The 13940-nt window shown below is 42.4% G+C and overlaps 1 protein-coding gene and 1 long non-coding RNA gene across 2 annotated transcripts in view; one reads left to right on the top strand and one right to left on the bottom strand.

Moving 5' to 3' along the window:
• Nucleotides 1-13940, top strand: part of IGF2BP3 (insulin like growth factor 2 mRNA binding protein 3) — a 141039-nt gene that overhangs the window by 108695 nt on the left and 18404 nt on the right. The window contains 5 exon segments of the mRNA XM_032643137.1: nucleotides 3962-4243; nucleotides 8718-8757; nucleotides 8759-8853; nucleotides 10151-10273; nucleotides 12384-12519. Coding sequence (XP_032499028.1) covers nucleotides 3962-4243; nucleotides 8718-8757; nucleotides 8759-8853; nucleotides 10151-10273; nucleotides 12384-12519 — 676 coding nt within the window.
• Nucleotides 7985-10825, bottom strand: LOC116759409. Its single transcript, XR_004351434.1, has 4 exons — nucleotides 10644-10825; nucleotides 10102-10226; nucleotides 8336-8465; nucleotides 7985-8090 (listed from the first exon to the last, which is right to left on the bottom strand). It is a non-coding gene; the product is annotated as an uncharacterized LOC116759409 (long non-coding RNA).

Below are 13940 nucleotides of genomic sequence, written 5' to 3'. Positions count from 1 at the left end.
ATGCCAAACAACAAAACGCCTTTTCCAGGGTTCCATGGCTACTTAGTCTTCAAGCTGGGCTAGAATTTGGGTCTCTCTTTCACTGCTCAGCTCTGTATGTGTGTACCATTGGATAAATTTAACCTCTCTGGGTCTCAGTTCTTCTTACTCTCTCATCCTTGAGATAAACTACTTACACTTTCTCTCAAGGCCCTTTCAGTCCTACACTGTGGTCTATCCCAATGAACTTAGCAGTGCAATTAAGAGCTACCAGCTAGCAAAACTGCTCACCATCTTCTGAATGACTCTTAAAATTGCATCAGAGCAGAGTCAAGTAATGATGAGAAACAGCCTCCTGAGTAATACACATGTGGGATAAACATCCTTGAGTTCTGTTGGGCTGAACGCATATGTTTTGAGTAATTATGATGACAATTGCTGATCACACGTCTTGCATGTACAGTAGGGTTGGTGAAAATACTATTAGAGTTTCCCCTGAACTCAGCAGACCACCAAATGGTATAGCTGAATATTAAGCTTTGTGCATAGAAAGGTTATAGTGGTTGACTTAAAATTCAGAAACGTGGAATCTTCAGTCATGAGAAAGTCATTGCTTGCAGTTAAGTTACCCCTGTACCTTCAGCTAGCTGTGTCCAAGTTTGGAGCACGGTGGGCTGAGGGGTTGGGAACCCTGCTTCCTTGGCAGTTGGCAGTGGGATATACACAGTGTGTGCTGTCTGCTCTCTGACAGGAGCAGCCTGAGGTTTAGAGCCTTTGGGACCCAGACTGCGCCCTGGGTCGTGGAGCCCTGTGCTATCTGACCTCCCAAGTGAGAGAATCTTTTCTTTTCCCCTCCAAGAAATCTTTTTAAAGCAGCACAGTGAAGTTTGGAATTACAGTTTATGCCAACTTGAGAGAGTTGTTTCTTGGGACACACATGACCTTATCTGGATAGCCCCAGAATACATAAAAGGATCTGGTGACTTACATGTTTATCTCTGTTTATTCCCATGGAGAAGGACGTCTGTCTGCCTGCCTCTCTCACTCAAGAAAGAAGCTAATTACTTTTTTTGGTAACATTACTGACTTAATTCTAGAATCAAACTTTACTTACCCTCTTCTGAAGCTGGCAGTACTTAATTTTATAGTGGGAAAGGAAGTCACTATGGACTGTATTGCCTTTTATCCCTGTAGGTGTAGTTAATTCCTACATTGGGTTTGGCTTTCTTTATGTCTCTGAAAGAACCTTCATTGATCTGTTTCTTCTGGGCTTTTAAAAGGTTTAAAGTTTTTTGGAATGGGGAATTCCTTGGTGGTCCAATGGTTAGGACTCTGTGCTTTCACTGCTGAGGGCACTGGTTCGATCCCTGGCTGGGGAACTAAGATGCCACAAGCGGCCCAGCGTGGGCAAAAAAAAGGTTACTTTGAATGAATATCTAATTGGTTGAAACTTCTGTAATTGCAGCTTCCTGTAATAAATATACATCATTGATACTAATAAAATCTCTCAGCTGTTGTCTTCCTTTAGAAATAGCCAAAATATTTTAGGGCCCTTAATCCACATATTCCTTAAGAAAAAAGGGGAGAGGGAAGAAGCAAGGAAAAATGTGTTAACTTAAGGTTCTTGTATGTGGGCATTGGTAAAACAAGTTTTGCTGTGTGCCTGCTATCACCTGTGAAGCTTATGAAAAGAATGCCATCTTTAGCTACTTCTTAAAAATTGAAGTATAGTTGATTTACAATGTTGTGTTAGCTTCTGCTGTATAGCAAAGTGATTCAGTTATATATACATTAGAAAAGAATGCCCTCTGATACAGAAATCACATGGAAATATCCCAAGATGTATTGTATTTGGAAAAAAAGCAAGTCACAAGACTATGTATATCATGATCTCAGTTACGCTTTTAAAGAGGGTACTGAACACGTACACACCTGTGTGAACATATGGAAAGAACTGGTCCATTTGCAGAAGTTATCACAGTTAACAGTTACAGTGGGAAGGGTCTTGGAGGGTTGGTGATGGTGACAGAAATTTCTTGATACTTTGTTTTCCTGTATGATTGGGATCTTTTCTAATAAGAGTTCATTCATGTGCAAGGCACTGTAGGACAGTGATGGAACAGGGGATTGGAGTGAGAAAGGGCAGAATTCTGGGTCCTAAGAACATTGGTATGCCTTGTTTGGTTGCTTGAATCTGCCATGCAGTTTCATGGTTTTGGTACCCTTTTTGGTGCTGGGACTATCTCCCCCTGCCACCCTTTCCATCCAAGTCAAACATGGAAAGATCTCCAGATAAGGAAAGCAGTACGTGAACCAGAAATGACCATTCTGAGCAACTAGACAGAGGGCATTTCATGCCTGTATTTCTGTCCCTGCCTGGATTGAACTCAGGGCCCACTGGAGCACCATCTGAGCAAAGAATCTGAGTAAACCTAGAGAAAGTGTGAGGCCTTTTTGAAAAAAAATTTTGTTGTGCACTGGGAGTGTGTATTATTAGGATTATGTCTGTGTATGCTTTTGAAACCTTGGTGATATCGTCTGTCAACTTTTTATTGAGTTTTTCACTTTTAGAATATGTAGGTAAGCTAGAACACAACAGTTTGGATGACTGTTATAAACAAGGTAAGTAAAAGATGCCAGACATGAGAGATTACATGTCTACTCATATATATTTATATAGAAATTTAAACAGGCAAAATTAATCTATGGTGTGAGAAGCCTAGAGGAGGGGCAGTTACTGGAAGGAGGTACTGGTTGGTGGGGCTTCTGGGACACTGGTGTGTCTTAGTTCTGCATCTCGATATGCATGTTCACCTTGTGAAAATTCATTGAGATGTATGCTTAAGATTGGGTACGTTTCCGTAATAAGGTTCAAAAATGAAAACAAAACAAAACAAAAGTAAAGCTCCTCTCAAAATAGATGAATGGATGTATGGATGGATGGATGGTTAGATAGGTAAGGTAGAAAACAGCTTCATTTGCTTTTTTTGGCTCACTACCACCCCTGTCTCTCTGCCCCAAATCAAATCATAAACTCCACAAGGGCAGGAACTGCTTACTCCCTTGGGGACTGGCTCATAATAGGTATTGAGAATTTATAGTGATTGATTAACCTGAGTATTAAATCCTACCCATCTCCGTTGAGTAGCTTAGAGAATTTTGTCCTTTGATTCTTTTTTTTTTTTAATATTTATTTATTTATTTGGCTGCACTGGGTCTTAGTTGCAGCATGTGGGATCTAGTTCCCTGACCAGGAATCAAACCCGGGCCCCCTGCATTGGGAGCGTGGAGTCTTAATCACTGGACCACCAGGGAAGTGTCCCTGTCCTTTGATTCTTAAAATATTTAAAATATTTGTATTTAAGAGGTTGAAGTAAGGGAGGTGTATATTCGTTACATCCTTTCCATTCTGATTTGGGAAAACTGGCCAGGATGACGACTGCCCACTCCTCTCTTGCTGTGCCGGTGCTCATAGGCTGTTACTGACCTTATGGGTAATAGCTTAGTCAAGAGTGGGGTTTTTTTGTTTTTCTTTTTTGTTTGTTTGTTGGGTTTTTGTTTGTTTCTTTGTTTTGTTTTGGGGTTTTTTTGGCCACACCATGCGGCTTGTGGTATCTTAGTTCCCCAACTAGGGATTGAACTCAGCGCTCTCAGCAGTGAGAGCGCTGAGTCCTAACCACTGGACCACCAGGGAATTCCCTAGTCAGGGTTTGACAAAGTGTTTTTTTTACTTTATTGGTAGATGGCAAATATGTTACCTTTGGAAACTTGTTGGTCTTTCCTATGTGTCCTTCAAAGGAAAAGTGCAGGTCAGGGGTGGGGGAAGTGTATGTGTGTTCTGGGTTTGCTACTTCTTCAGTGGCTTTATTCAGAAGTTTTAGAGCCAGTAATCCTGAGTGGATTAGGTGGGTATTGCTTTGTTGAAAGGTTTGTTTTATAGCTTGGTTCCTCTTCCCACCCCCTGCTCCTTGTCAACTTTCAGAGCTTTAGACAAACTGAATGGATTCCAGCTGGAGAACTTCACACTGAAAGTGGCCTACATCCCTGACGAAATGGCTGCCCAGCAGAACCCCTCGCAGCAGCCCCGAGGTCGCCGTGGGTTTGGGCAGAGGGGCTTATCACGGCAGGGGTCTCCAGGATCCATGTCCAAGCAGAAACCGTGCGACTTGCCTCTACGTCTGCTGGTTCCCACCCAATTCGTTGGAGCCATTATAGGAAAAGAAGGTGCTACCATTCGGAACATTACGAAACAGACCCAGTCTAAGTGAGTATTCCTGAGTGTGTGGGGGCCTTCATGCTTTCCGCTTTGGATCTTAATAACAGAGTGGGTTGTCTTGGTACTTTGTGTCCTTCTGAACATGGTAATGATCCCTTCTTGTATGGTACTTGGGAATCCGGAAAATCTTTGTGATTTGATACCCTTTTTATTTTTAATAAATAAATTAAATAAACGTATTTATTTATTTATGGCTGCGGTGGGTTGCACGTGGGCTTTCTGTAGTTGCGGCGAGCGGGAGCTACTCTTCGTTGCAGTGCGCGGGCTTCTCATTGCGGTGGCTTCTCTTGGTGTGGAGCGTGGGCTTCAGTAGTTGTGGCTCAAGGGCTCTAGAGCGCAGGCTCAGTAGTTGTGGCACATGGGCTTAGTTGCTTTGCGGCATGTGGGATCTTCCTGGACCAGGGATCGAACCCGTGTCCCCTGCATTGGCAGGCGGATATTCTTATCCACTGCGCCACCAGGGAATTCCCGTGATTTGATATCTTAGTGTTCATTTCATATAAACCTGGGGCTAAACCTTAATCTCAAAGGGAACTTCAAATTTTCACACATGAATGGAAAACAAATGATACTTAATCCACTCCTGATGAGGGAGGCCCTGATAAACAAAAGGGCAGCTTCTAGGTTCTCTGCTCCCCCATCTCCACTCTGACCTCCAGTGATAACTGCCTTCGGTGCTTTTGGAAGTAATTTTTTGGGTCTAATATAGAGATAGTTTTTCAGTCTTGCTTTACTTCAGTGAAGAGTCATTCAGCTATGGTCCATAGTTATCCTGTGTTTAAGCCATGTAGTTAGAATGGTTGTTTCTTTAGGATGTTCTTTGATAGTTTTAATTTGCAGATTTTGAGGAATTAGAAGATTCTCCATCAAACCTTGGCGCTAGCTTTTTAGGAGTAGAAAGCAGGAGCTATTTGTTTTTATTTACCACTGTAGCCCCAGTGGTGGGCATGTTGCCTTACATGTAGGTGGGTCTCATATTTGTCAAATGAGTGAAATAACTGTATGTGAATTATATTTAATGCCTTTAAAATATATCTAAGGTACTTTCTCAATTTTGAAGCTCCAGTGATTATATATTCATTGTTTTGCTTTAGTAACCATCCTGTTTGCTTTAGTAACCATCCTGTTATGCTGTAGTGAAGATTTTGACCCAAAGAAACTTGGTAACGAACTCTGTCCTCACCCTTAGTTCTGTGAACTGCTACCAGGCACACCTCTGGGACAGCTGCTGCCATATTTCCTGAAGAACTGTGGGTGTATTAGGGAGAAGAGGCTGTGTGTACAAATCTCTCTTGTGTCATTCTATAGGAAAGGGTAGGGAAATGGCCCCTGGGCCAGCTCCAGAGATGACTGTGGATCATTTTGCTTTTTAAATTTAGTAAGAAAAATTATTATTTTGTGTGGTTCAAGGAGTTAAGCAGAGTCGTCTTCAGAAACTGCGACTAAACCTTGTGCTGTGTATATCTTGCCTATGTGTTTGTTGCAACAGGCTTAAGGGGCTATCCATGTTCATCACAGGCACCATGCCTGCCTTGAGCTGACTGACTCATTTCTCACGCAGAAACAAACGAACTGTGTCTAGTGGTGGTTGCGTACCCACTCCCCTGTGGAGTGACATCTGGTCCTGCCTTCACCTGCTTTGAAGCAGGAGTTGCTGGGTGCTGGTTACGTTTGTGCAAACTCAGTGGCTTTGACTTCATAATGTAGAGTGTGGGGAAGACAACTGAACCATAGCCTAATCACTTTTCATCTTAAATTTGCCTGGTTTTAATATTAAAATTTAAGGGCTTCTTGCTTCCCTTGATTCCCCGTTACCTGCAGAAACTAATTATTCAATGGTTTGCCTTCCTTGTCACATGGCAGATTAAAGTTGTTCCTTTTAATGCTACTCATTTCCTTGTAGGAGGAAAGAGCTTCTGTGATTTAAATTGCACTGTTTGTTTTATTTAAGCAGGAAGATGGAGGATGGAGAGGGAAGGGAAGCAATTTTTGTTGTATCCCATGATTCACTTGCAGCTCTGCCAGCAGATTTAATTAACTCTTGCCATTGAAACTAGTCATTATCAGATCTTCTATTTCTGGAATGGCCTCACAGGGCTACCCTAATCTGTAAAGCAACATCACGTTCTCTCAGACGATCAGAGTTTAGTAATCCTTAACACAGTGAGCAGATGGAAATAAACCGGGAGGAGGGAGACTAACATGTTACCTACTAGAAGAGAGACAATACTTAACAGTGATTGGGAATTGAAACCAGTGACTGGAAAGATGGTTCCTGAGATCAGAGCTGTTATCTAAGATACTTTTTTTATTGGTTATTTCTAGATATCTCTTATTTGTTTCACTTCTACATTGCCCTAATTTTTAGTTACAGGTTTTAATTCTGAGATAAATCTTCAGTTTTCAGTCAGACATTTAGGAAAATGAAATCCAGGCCTTGATTTTATTGGCAGGGTGAAGTGGTCCTTCTCATGACCACGAGTTACGCAGCTCTTCATCTAGTGTTTGAGTGGCCAGGGGAACTCACCAGTACTTCAGTTTTCCCTGAACACATTTTTTTTTTTTGATAGTTGATTTTCTTTCTTGTACTTTTTAAACAGAAGACTTTTTTTTTTTTTTTTTTTTTTTATGCGTTACGCGGGCCTCTCACTGTTGTGGCCTCTCCCGTTGCGGAGGACAGGCTCCGGACGCGCAGGCTCAGCAGCCATGGCTCACGGGCCCAGCCGCTCCGCGGCATGTGGGATCTTCCCAGACCGGGGCACGAACCCGTGTCCCCTGTATCGGCAGGCGGACTCTCAACCACTGCGCCACCAGGGAAGCCCAGAAGACTTATTTTTGTATTTAATTCAAAACGTACAAGTATGTACATTAAAAAAACAAAAACAAAGAGCTAATCTTCATCTAACCCCCAAGGTGACCATTGTTAAGTTGGGGATATGTCTTTACAGGACTCGTTCCTTGTACCTACTAACGTGTAGCCTTAAATGAGAAATCATACCATGGTATGTATTGCATTTTTTTTCACATAAGATCAAGGACCTCTAACTATGTTGGCACCTGTAATTTAACCACATGGTTTCAAACAGCTGTATAGTATGGATGTACTGTTATTTAACTGTTTCTTCCTGAGAGGTATTTCAAAGATAATTCCAACTTTCTTTCTATTACAAATAGTGCTACAGTGAACGTCCCTGCACTAGTGATTTTCAAGCAGTAGTGGTCCCACCCTGCAGACGTTCGGCAATGTCTGGAGACATTTTTGGTTGTCACATGTGGATGAGAGGGGGCTGCCACTGGCATCTAGTGGGCAGAGGCCAGGGATGCTGCTGGACATCCTACAAGGCACGAGACAGCCTCCCAGCAAAGCACTAGTCTGATCCGAAAGGTCAATACTGCAAAGGGGTGAAAAACACCCGTCTTGGCCCATGTATGAGACTACATCTGTAGGAGGCGTTACGAGAAGTAGGATTCTTAGGTCAAAAGATCATAAGCAGGGGCTTCCCTGGTGGCGCAGTGGTTGAGAGTCCGCCTGCCGATGCAGGGGACATGGGTTCGTGCCCCGGTCTGGGGGATCCTGCGGTGCCGCGGAGCGGCTGGGCCCGTGAGCCCATGGCCGCTGAGCCTGCGCGTTCCGGAGCCTGTGCTCCGCAACGGGGAGAGGCCACAACAGTGAGAGGCCCGCGTACCACCAAAAAATAAAAAGATCGTAAGCAGCTCAGCTCTGGTAGGTCCTGGCGGTTTGCTCTGTACTCTGCACCGAACCAGAAGGGTGGCCATGCCCAGATGCGCATCCTCTTGCCAGCACTTGATTTCATCCATTAACATGCTCGCAGGCCTAGAAGAAAATGACACCTTGTTTTAATGACCAGTGACGTGGAACATCATTTTGTGTTTATTGGCCATTGTTTTACTTTGAAGTGAAATTGCCATCTCTTTGGGTTCCATTCCCATCACTATTTGTTATGTGCTTTCCTCTCTCGAGGAGGCAAAATGTAGAAAGAGCCCTGCCCGAGGAAACTGAGGAGCGAAATTCCCACATGTGACGGATCGTGGACATACAGTATAGCATCAGGAGTCCACCTGGCTTGTGGAATTCCAGCTCCAGTCCTCTTGGCTTGTGTTCCCATCCCCCTTGCTTTTAGAGCAGAAGAAAGCCTTTTGTTTGAAGCCAGCTCTCAGACGTCGGACGTGAGATGTTGACCTGTGGCACCTAAAAGGAAAATAAAGCACATGCAGCTTGGGCAGAATGAAAAGATGCCCCTGCATGAGCAAAGATAGGGGAGTACTGAAATTAAATTGGTCTCACCCATGGTGATAGCTTATCGAGACTTGATGCTTTTGAGGGGGGTGAGTCATCCACTCTTTGCCCGGAAGTGCTGTGACTTCAAAGTTGGTAATTACAGACTCTATTGTGAATACATGCTTACAGCTCTTGTTTTCCTCTCCCTTTGTGCACCGGAAGAATTGACGTCCATCGTAAAGAGAATGCAGGTGCCGCTGAGGAAGTCAATTACTATTCTCTCTACCCCTGAGGGCACTTCTGCGGCTTGTAAGTCTATTCTGGAGATTATGCATAAAGAAGCTCAAGATATAAAATTGTGAGTAAAGAGGATTACCCCGTGAAGAGGTTGATATTTACACTGTCTCATTTGGAATTCTGTGACACAGTTCTTGGAATTGCCAACAAAGAAAGAGAAATACCGTCCCAGAGAGCGACAGAGGGTTGGCACTATTGATTTGGTAATAAAGCATAAGTCTTTTAAATACTTTGTTTTCATTCATGTTTGGATATGTTGTGAGTGGTGTAATGGGGAAAAGTCTAGCTGTAAAAAGAAGGCAATGAGGTGTCAGAGGAAGCTCACCTAAGGTCCAAGAAGTATCCCTGGGATTTACCCAAAGCAGGGACCCCAAATCCTCACTCCTTTACTTGGAGCTTGTTGGAGCTCTGTCCATGTCTGCCCAGCCTACCCTGCAGCAGCAGGGAGTATGGAGGTGGGGAAATCCCTAATCAGGTGCTGCGGTAAACTGGAGATTGATTGGGGCGTTTCAGGTTGAAAGTCTAAGTATCTTTTTGCACAGGAACCTTGAGCAGAGGTTGGGTTCTCTGCTGCTTGTAGCATCCAGCACAGTGGTGTGCTCAAAGCAGGATCCAGAGTAAGATGCTAGACTTAGCTTGGGGACCTAATGAGTAGCATTTAATTTGTAGGGACCTTTGAAAATATATTACATATATTTTTAATTATAAGGTATTATATGTTGCTGTATTATAAGATTAAAATTCTTTTTTAGTACAGAGAAAACGTAAAGAAAAAGCCCACCATTCAGATAACCCCAATGACATTTTAAACAATGCTACATATATGACTTGGAAATTCAGAAAGGTACACAGTGAAAAGTGAAAGCCGTCCCTTCCTGCTCTTATACTCTTCCCCCAAGGTGTAACCACTGTTGAGTTTCTTCTGTTTCCCTGTATAAATTGTGCATGTTACCTCCAGGACTGTGTTTTAAAATTATTCTGAAATCACACTGGTTTGCATTTGTACATGGTGTTCTGGTACTCAGGGTTTCAGAATATGGGTTCGAGTAAGGTGTTTTCAAAGAGCTAACAGAATCCATTTTTGGAAGACATTCCCTGAGATGAATAAAAGAAAACTTTTAAACATTAACTCCTATCCAAATACTTGCCAGTTGTTCTTTCACCCCCTCTATTCATGCATTGCTAGAATGTAGGCTAATGGTCAGCACGCTTTCAACTATACCTAGCAGAATTCTTCCTATATGGCAGGTAGGAAGTAAATGTTTAACGAACGAATATTGTCTTTTTACCCTACGGTAGGTTTACTTACCCTGATTTGATGGCCCTTTTTTTTGGTTTGTTTTTTTCTTTCTTTACAGCACAGAAGAGATTCCCTTGAAGATTTTAGCCCATAATAACTTTGTAGGACGTCTTATTGGTAAGGAAGGAAGGAACCTTAAAAAAATTGAGCAAGACACAGACACTAAAATCACAATATCTCCGTAAGTGCTGGCTTGCTTTCTTTTGAATCAGAAAACTTTCACACACCGTTTCTAAGCTGTAGGTTATATATTAAGCATTTTACAACTCTTGGAGCTGGCCTGTACCACCATACTTACACTTCATTTCTCAAACTGAGTCTACTGCCTGCTATCTGCTTCTAACTCAAAGTGAAAGTATTATCTGTTCCCACTAAAAAGGCAGGATGCACTAAATACTTCACATTCATATTTCCTAGCTGAAGTCTTGGTCAGGTTTTCTGGCATATACTCCCAAAGTTGGAATATATAACCCAGTGTGTTATGCACTGCTGTGTAACAAATTATCCCAACACTGGACCGCTGACGACAAGGGTAAGCATTGACTGCTCACCTAGTTTCTGTGGGTCAGGAATTCAGGAACAGCTTGACTGGGCGGTGCCGTTTGGGGATCTCTTGATGTTGCTGAGAAGTTGATGGCAGCTCTTGGAGTGTGAGGCCTCAGCTCCTCACCTCCTGGGCCTCTCCACAGGGCTGTTTGCGTGTCTTAAGGACACGGCAGCTCTCTTCCCTCAGAGTGAATGATCTAGGAAAGAGGACGACGGAAGCGGCAGTGTCTTTTATAGCATAGCCTCAGAAGTCACACTTTTTACCATTTTTCTATTGCTGTTGACATGTTGGCTCTAGTGAGTGTGGGAGGAGACTGCCCATCCCTGGGGAGTGGGGATTTGGAGGCTGGCCCCCATGCCTAGGGCCATGAATGCCCTGAAATTATATGGAAAGGCCTTTGTCTTCTGAGGGTGACTTTCCTTCATTTCCTTCAGAGTACCCCCCAAAAAGTCGAAGAATAGTAGAGAAAAACTGGGGCAATATGTTCACGTAGTAAGGAGTTTTCAAAGAAAGGGATGGAAGGGAAGTGGGAGAGTTGTGCTTTGTGGGAAAGAAAGGAAAAACCGCAAAGTGGTAAAAATAACAAATGATCCTGCCCTGTCTTGAATTTTATGCTCAGAAAGGGGAGGGTTTTAATAGAAAATAATCTTAAAATCTATTCTGGAAGCAACTATTTTAAAAATTGTAACAGAAAATGCTTGGCAGTGGAGAGGTGGGTTGAGCCTGGAGATGAGAACTACACTTGTTTGTCTAAGACAAATCATCTTCATTGTGTAGATGTCTGTATTTTTAGCGAGTTTAGGAAGAAGTTAAGGAAAAATATCCTATTCATCTGGCTCAAGTCTAGCTTGAGACATTTTGCTAGTAATGAAAATGAGAATTTGGACCCTAGGAATATGAAGGGGAGCTGTCTCAATATTCTGTATCCTTTCCATCTGTGTATTTAGTCTTATTTCTATGGTAAGTATCTCCCACTGGTTCCCTTCAAGGCTGTTGAGTGGCTCAGGCTTAGGTGGTCTCAGATGTCACCTGAATGGATTTTGAAACTTCAGCAGGAGCTGAGTGAAGCAGGGAGTTTTTGAATATTGCTGTTGCATTCTAACTTTTTAGTTGTCTAAATGGTCATCGAGGGACTATTTTTAAAATTTAGTCAAAATGGATTGATTTGTATTATTTCCTGAAGCCTACGTCAATCTAAATTCTAAAATTCCCGTCAAAAATAAGTTTAAATTCTGGCTTGCCCTTTTGGAATATTTCCGTGCTTATTCCTTGCTTGGCGACCCAGAAAATGCAATTGCATGAGAATGCCAGTTAACGCCTCGAATTGGTCAGTGCAGACTAGGAACATACTCATTAAAGGTTATGTTCATTTGCTTCTTGGTTTCCACTAAAACTGTAGATTCCTCCGATCATCTTCTTTACATTTCACTATTCAATTGTGAAAATAGTTCACCTTAAGTGGTCAAGAAGTGCACTCTATTTAAAACATGGACTTAATCGAACTGTGTACACTCAGCGATGTTTATTGAGAAGGTGGGAGGGGCAGTATTTTCTCTCATGCAGTTTTACAATTCTTGGAGTCATGTCTTTAGGGGCTTACTCATCTTTCATCATGGCTAACCACCCACTTTTACATATTGCCAGCCTCCACAGTTGGGTTTTAATTGCCATCTGTGGCTGGACTATTACTGTCTTCCTCCTATAATTTCCAGTCTTTTTCTTTCCCCTCTGTTCCAATCTGCAGGTTGCAGGAACTGACGCTGTACAATCCAGAGCGCACCATTACGGTCAAAGGCAGTGTGGAAACATGTGCCAAAGCTGAGGAAGAGATCATGAAGAAAATCAGGGAGTCTTATGAAAATGATATTGCTTCCATGAATGTTAGTTTTAATATGAAGGAAATGTCTTTATTTTGATTAACAATCAAAAGACGTTTTCAGTTGCGTTAACATTGATTCCTTTAAGGGTGTCATTGTTAGATGCGGTTTCGAATTGATTTTTAGCACCACGGTGAGTGCCCTGGGATAGTTGGCAAGATGCAGACTTTGACATCAGGCTTGGCTATCTCTGTGATTTTAGCCAACTTTGAGCCTTAGCTTCCTTACCTGTGAGGTAAGGCTAATACCTCCCTTAAAAAGGTTAATCTCTCCCATACCATGTGAGTTGGAGGGAGATGAGAGTATTATAGGAATGTGGGCTTTAGAGGTCTGTGAACTGGGTTTGAATCCCAGCTCAACCATTTGTTAGCTGTACCTCTATTCTCTCGGACAGCTTATTTGGTCTCTCTGAGCACCAGTTTCCTCATCAGTAAAATGGGGCTACTGCCTACATGACATGCTTATTAGGATTATAATAGATACCGTGCATATAAAAGCTGCTGTTTGAATACAAATTTAAAATTTGCTTACTCATAAACCTTGGAGATAACAGAATTTCAAATGACAAAACAATCTGTGTAGTGCAAGTGCATTGCTGACATTCCTTAATGGATGGAATGGTGCAGAAAATGCAGCGTTTCCAAAGTCTATCTTGAATTTTCAAGTAAATGATTAAAAAACAGTTCCTCGGTTGGGCCTGTCATCTGAAACATTACACCTAAAAGAAGGGAAAATGTGAAATGATATTACCTTTGTGAGAAGAGCCTGGAATGCTAATCATTTTACCCCCACATGACTGCTGCCTACCTACCTTCCTTCACATCACTGCTCATCCAAATGTTTCAGAGTCGCCTGGGGGTAAATTCAGCCCCATAGACCTTTAAAAAAGATTGAGTGTGCTCAAGTCTGAACTCTGTAGTCCCTACCTTATTTCCTTAACCCTTATCAAATTAAGCCAAAACAAAATCCCATTTCTGGCTCCTGGATCCATTCCAAAGATAGGTTTAATTGTAGAAGACATGGGGATGGGACCTGATTTCCAAAGGGCTTGATTTTGTTTTGGGTCTTTAGACTCATGACTGCCAAATTTTTTCCATGGCGTAAAGATCTCTTAATATCTGCTATCTGGTTTGCTCTTCAATGAACAAATCTTGTTTGCTTGTTTCTTCAATTAATGCAAGATTTTCAGTCTCTATTTACTGTGTGCCCAGAGTGTACAGATTACATATATGTCTGAGCGCTGTGAGCTGGTCGTAAAAGCAAGAAAGCTGTGTTCCCTGCTTTGAGGAACCTAGCATGGCTTCAGGTCAAAGAGGAGGCAGACGGCACATGGATTTTAAAATATCAAGAATTATAAACAGACATAACCTACATACTCAAGTATACTCACATGGAACATCTGCTTTGTTCTAAAATTTGAGTCA

Source organism: Phocoena sinus, chromosome 9, assembly GCF_008692025.1.
Source record: "Phocoena sinus isolate mPhoSin1 chromosome 9, mPhoSin1.pri, whole genome shotgun sequence".
In the NCBI taxonomy this organism is placed as follows: domain Eukaryota; kingdom Metazoa; phylum Chordata; class Mammalia; order Artiodactyla; family Phocoenidae; genus Phocoena; species Phocoena sinus.
Note: the sequence above shows the minus strand (reverse complement) of the source record. Positions and strands in the feature narration are given on the sequence as shown.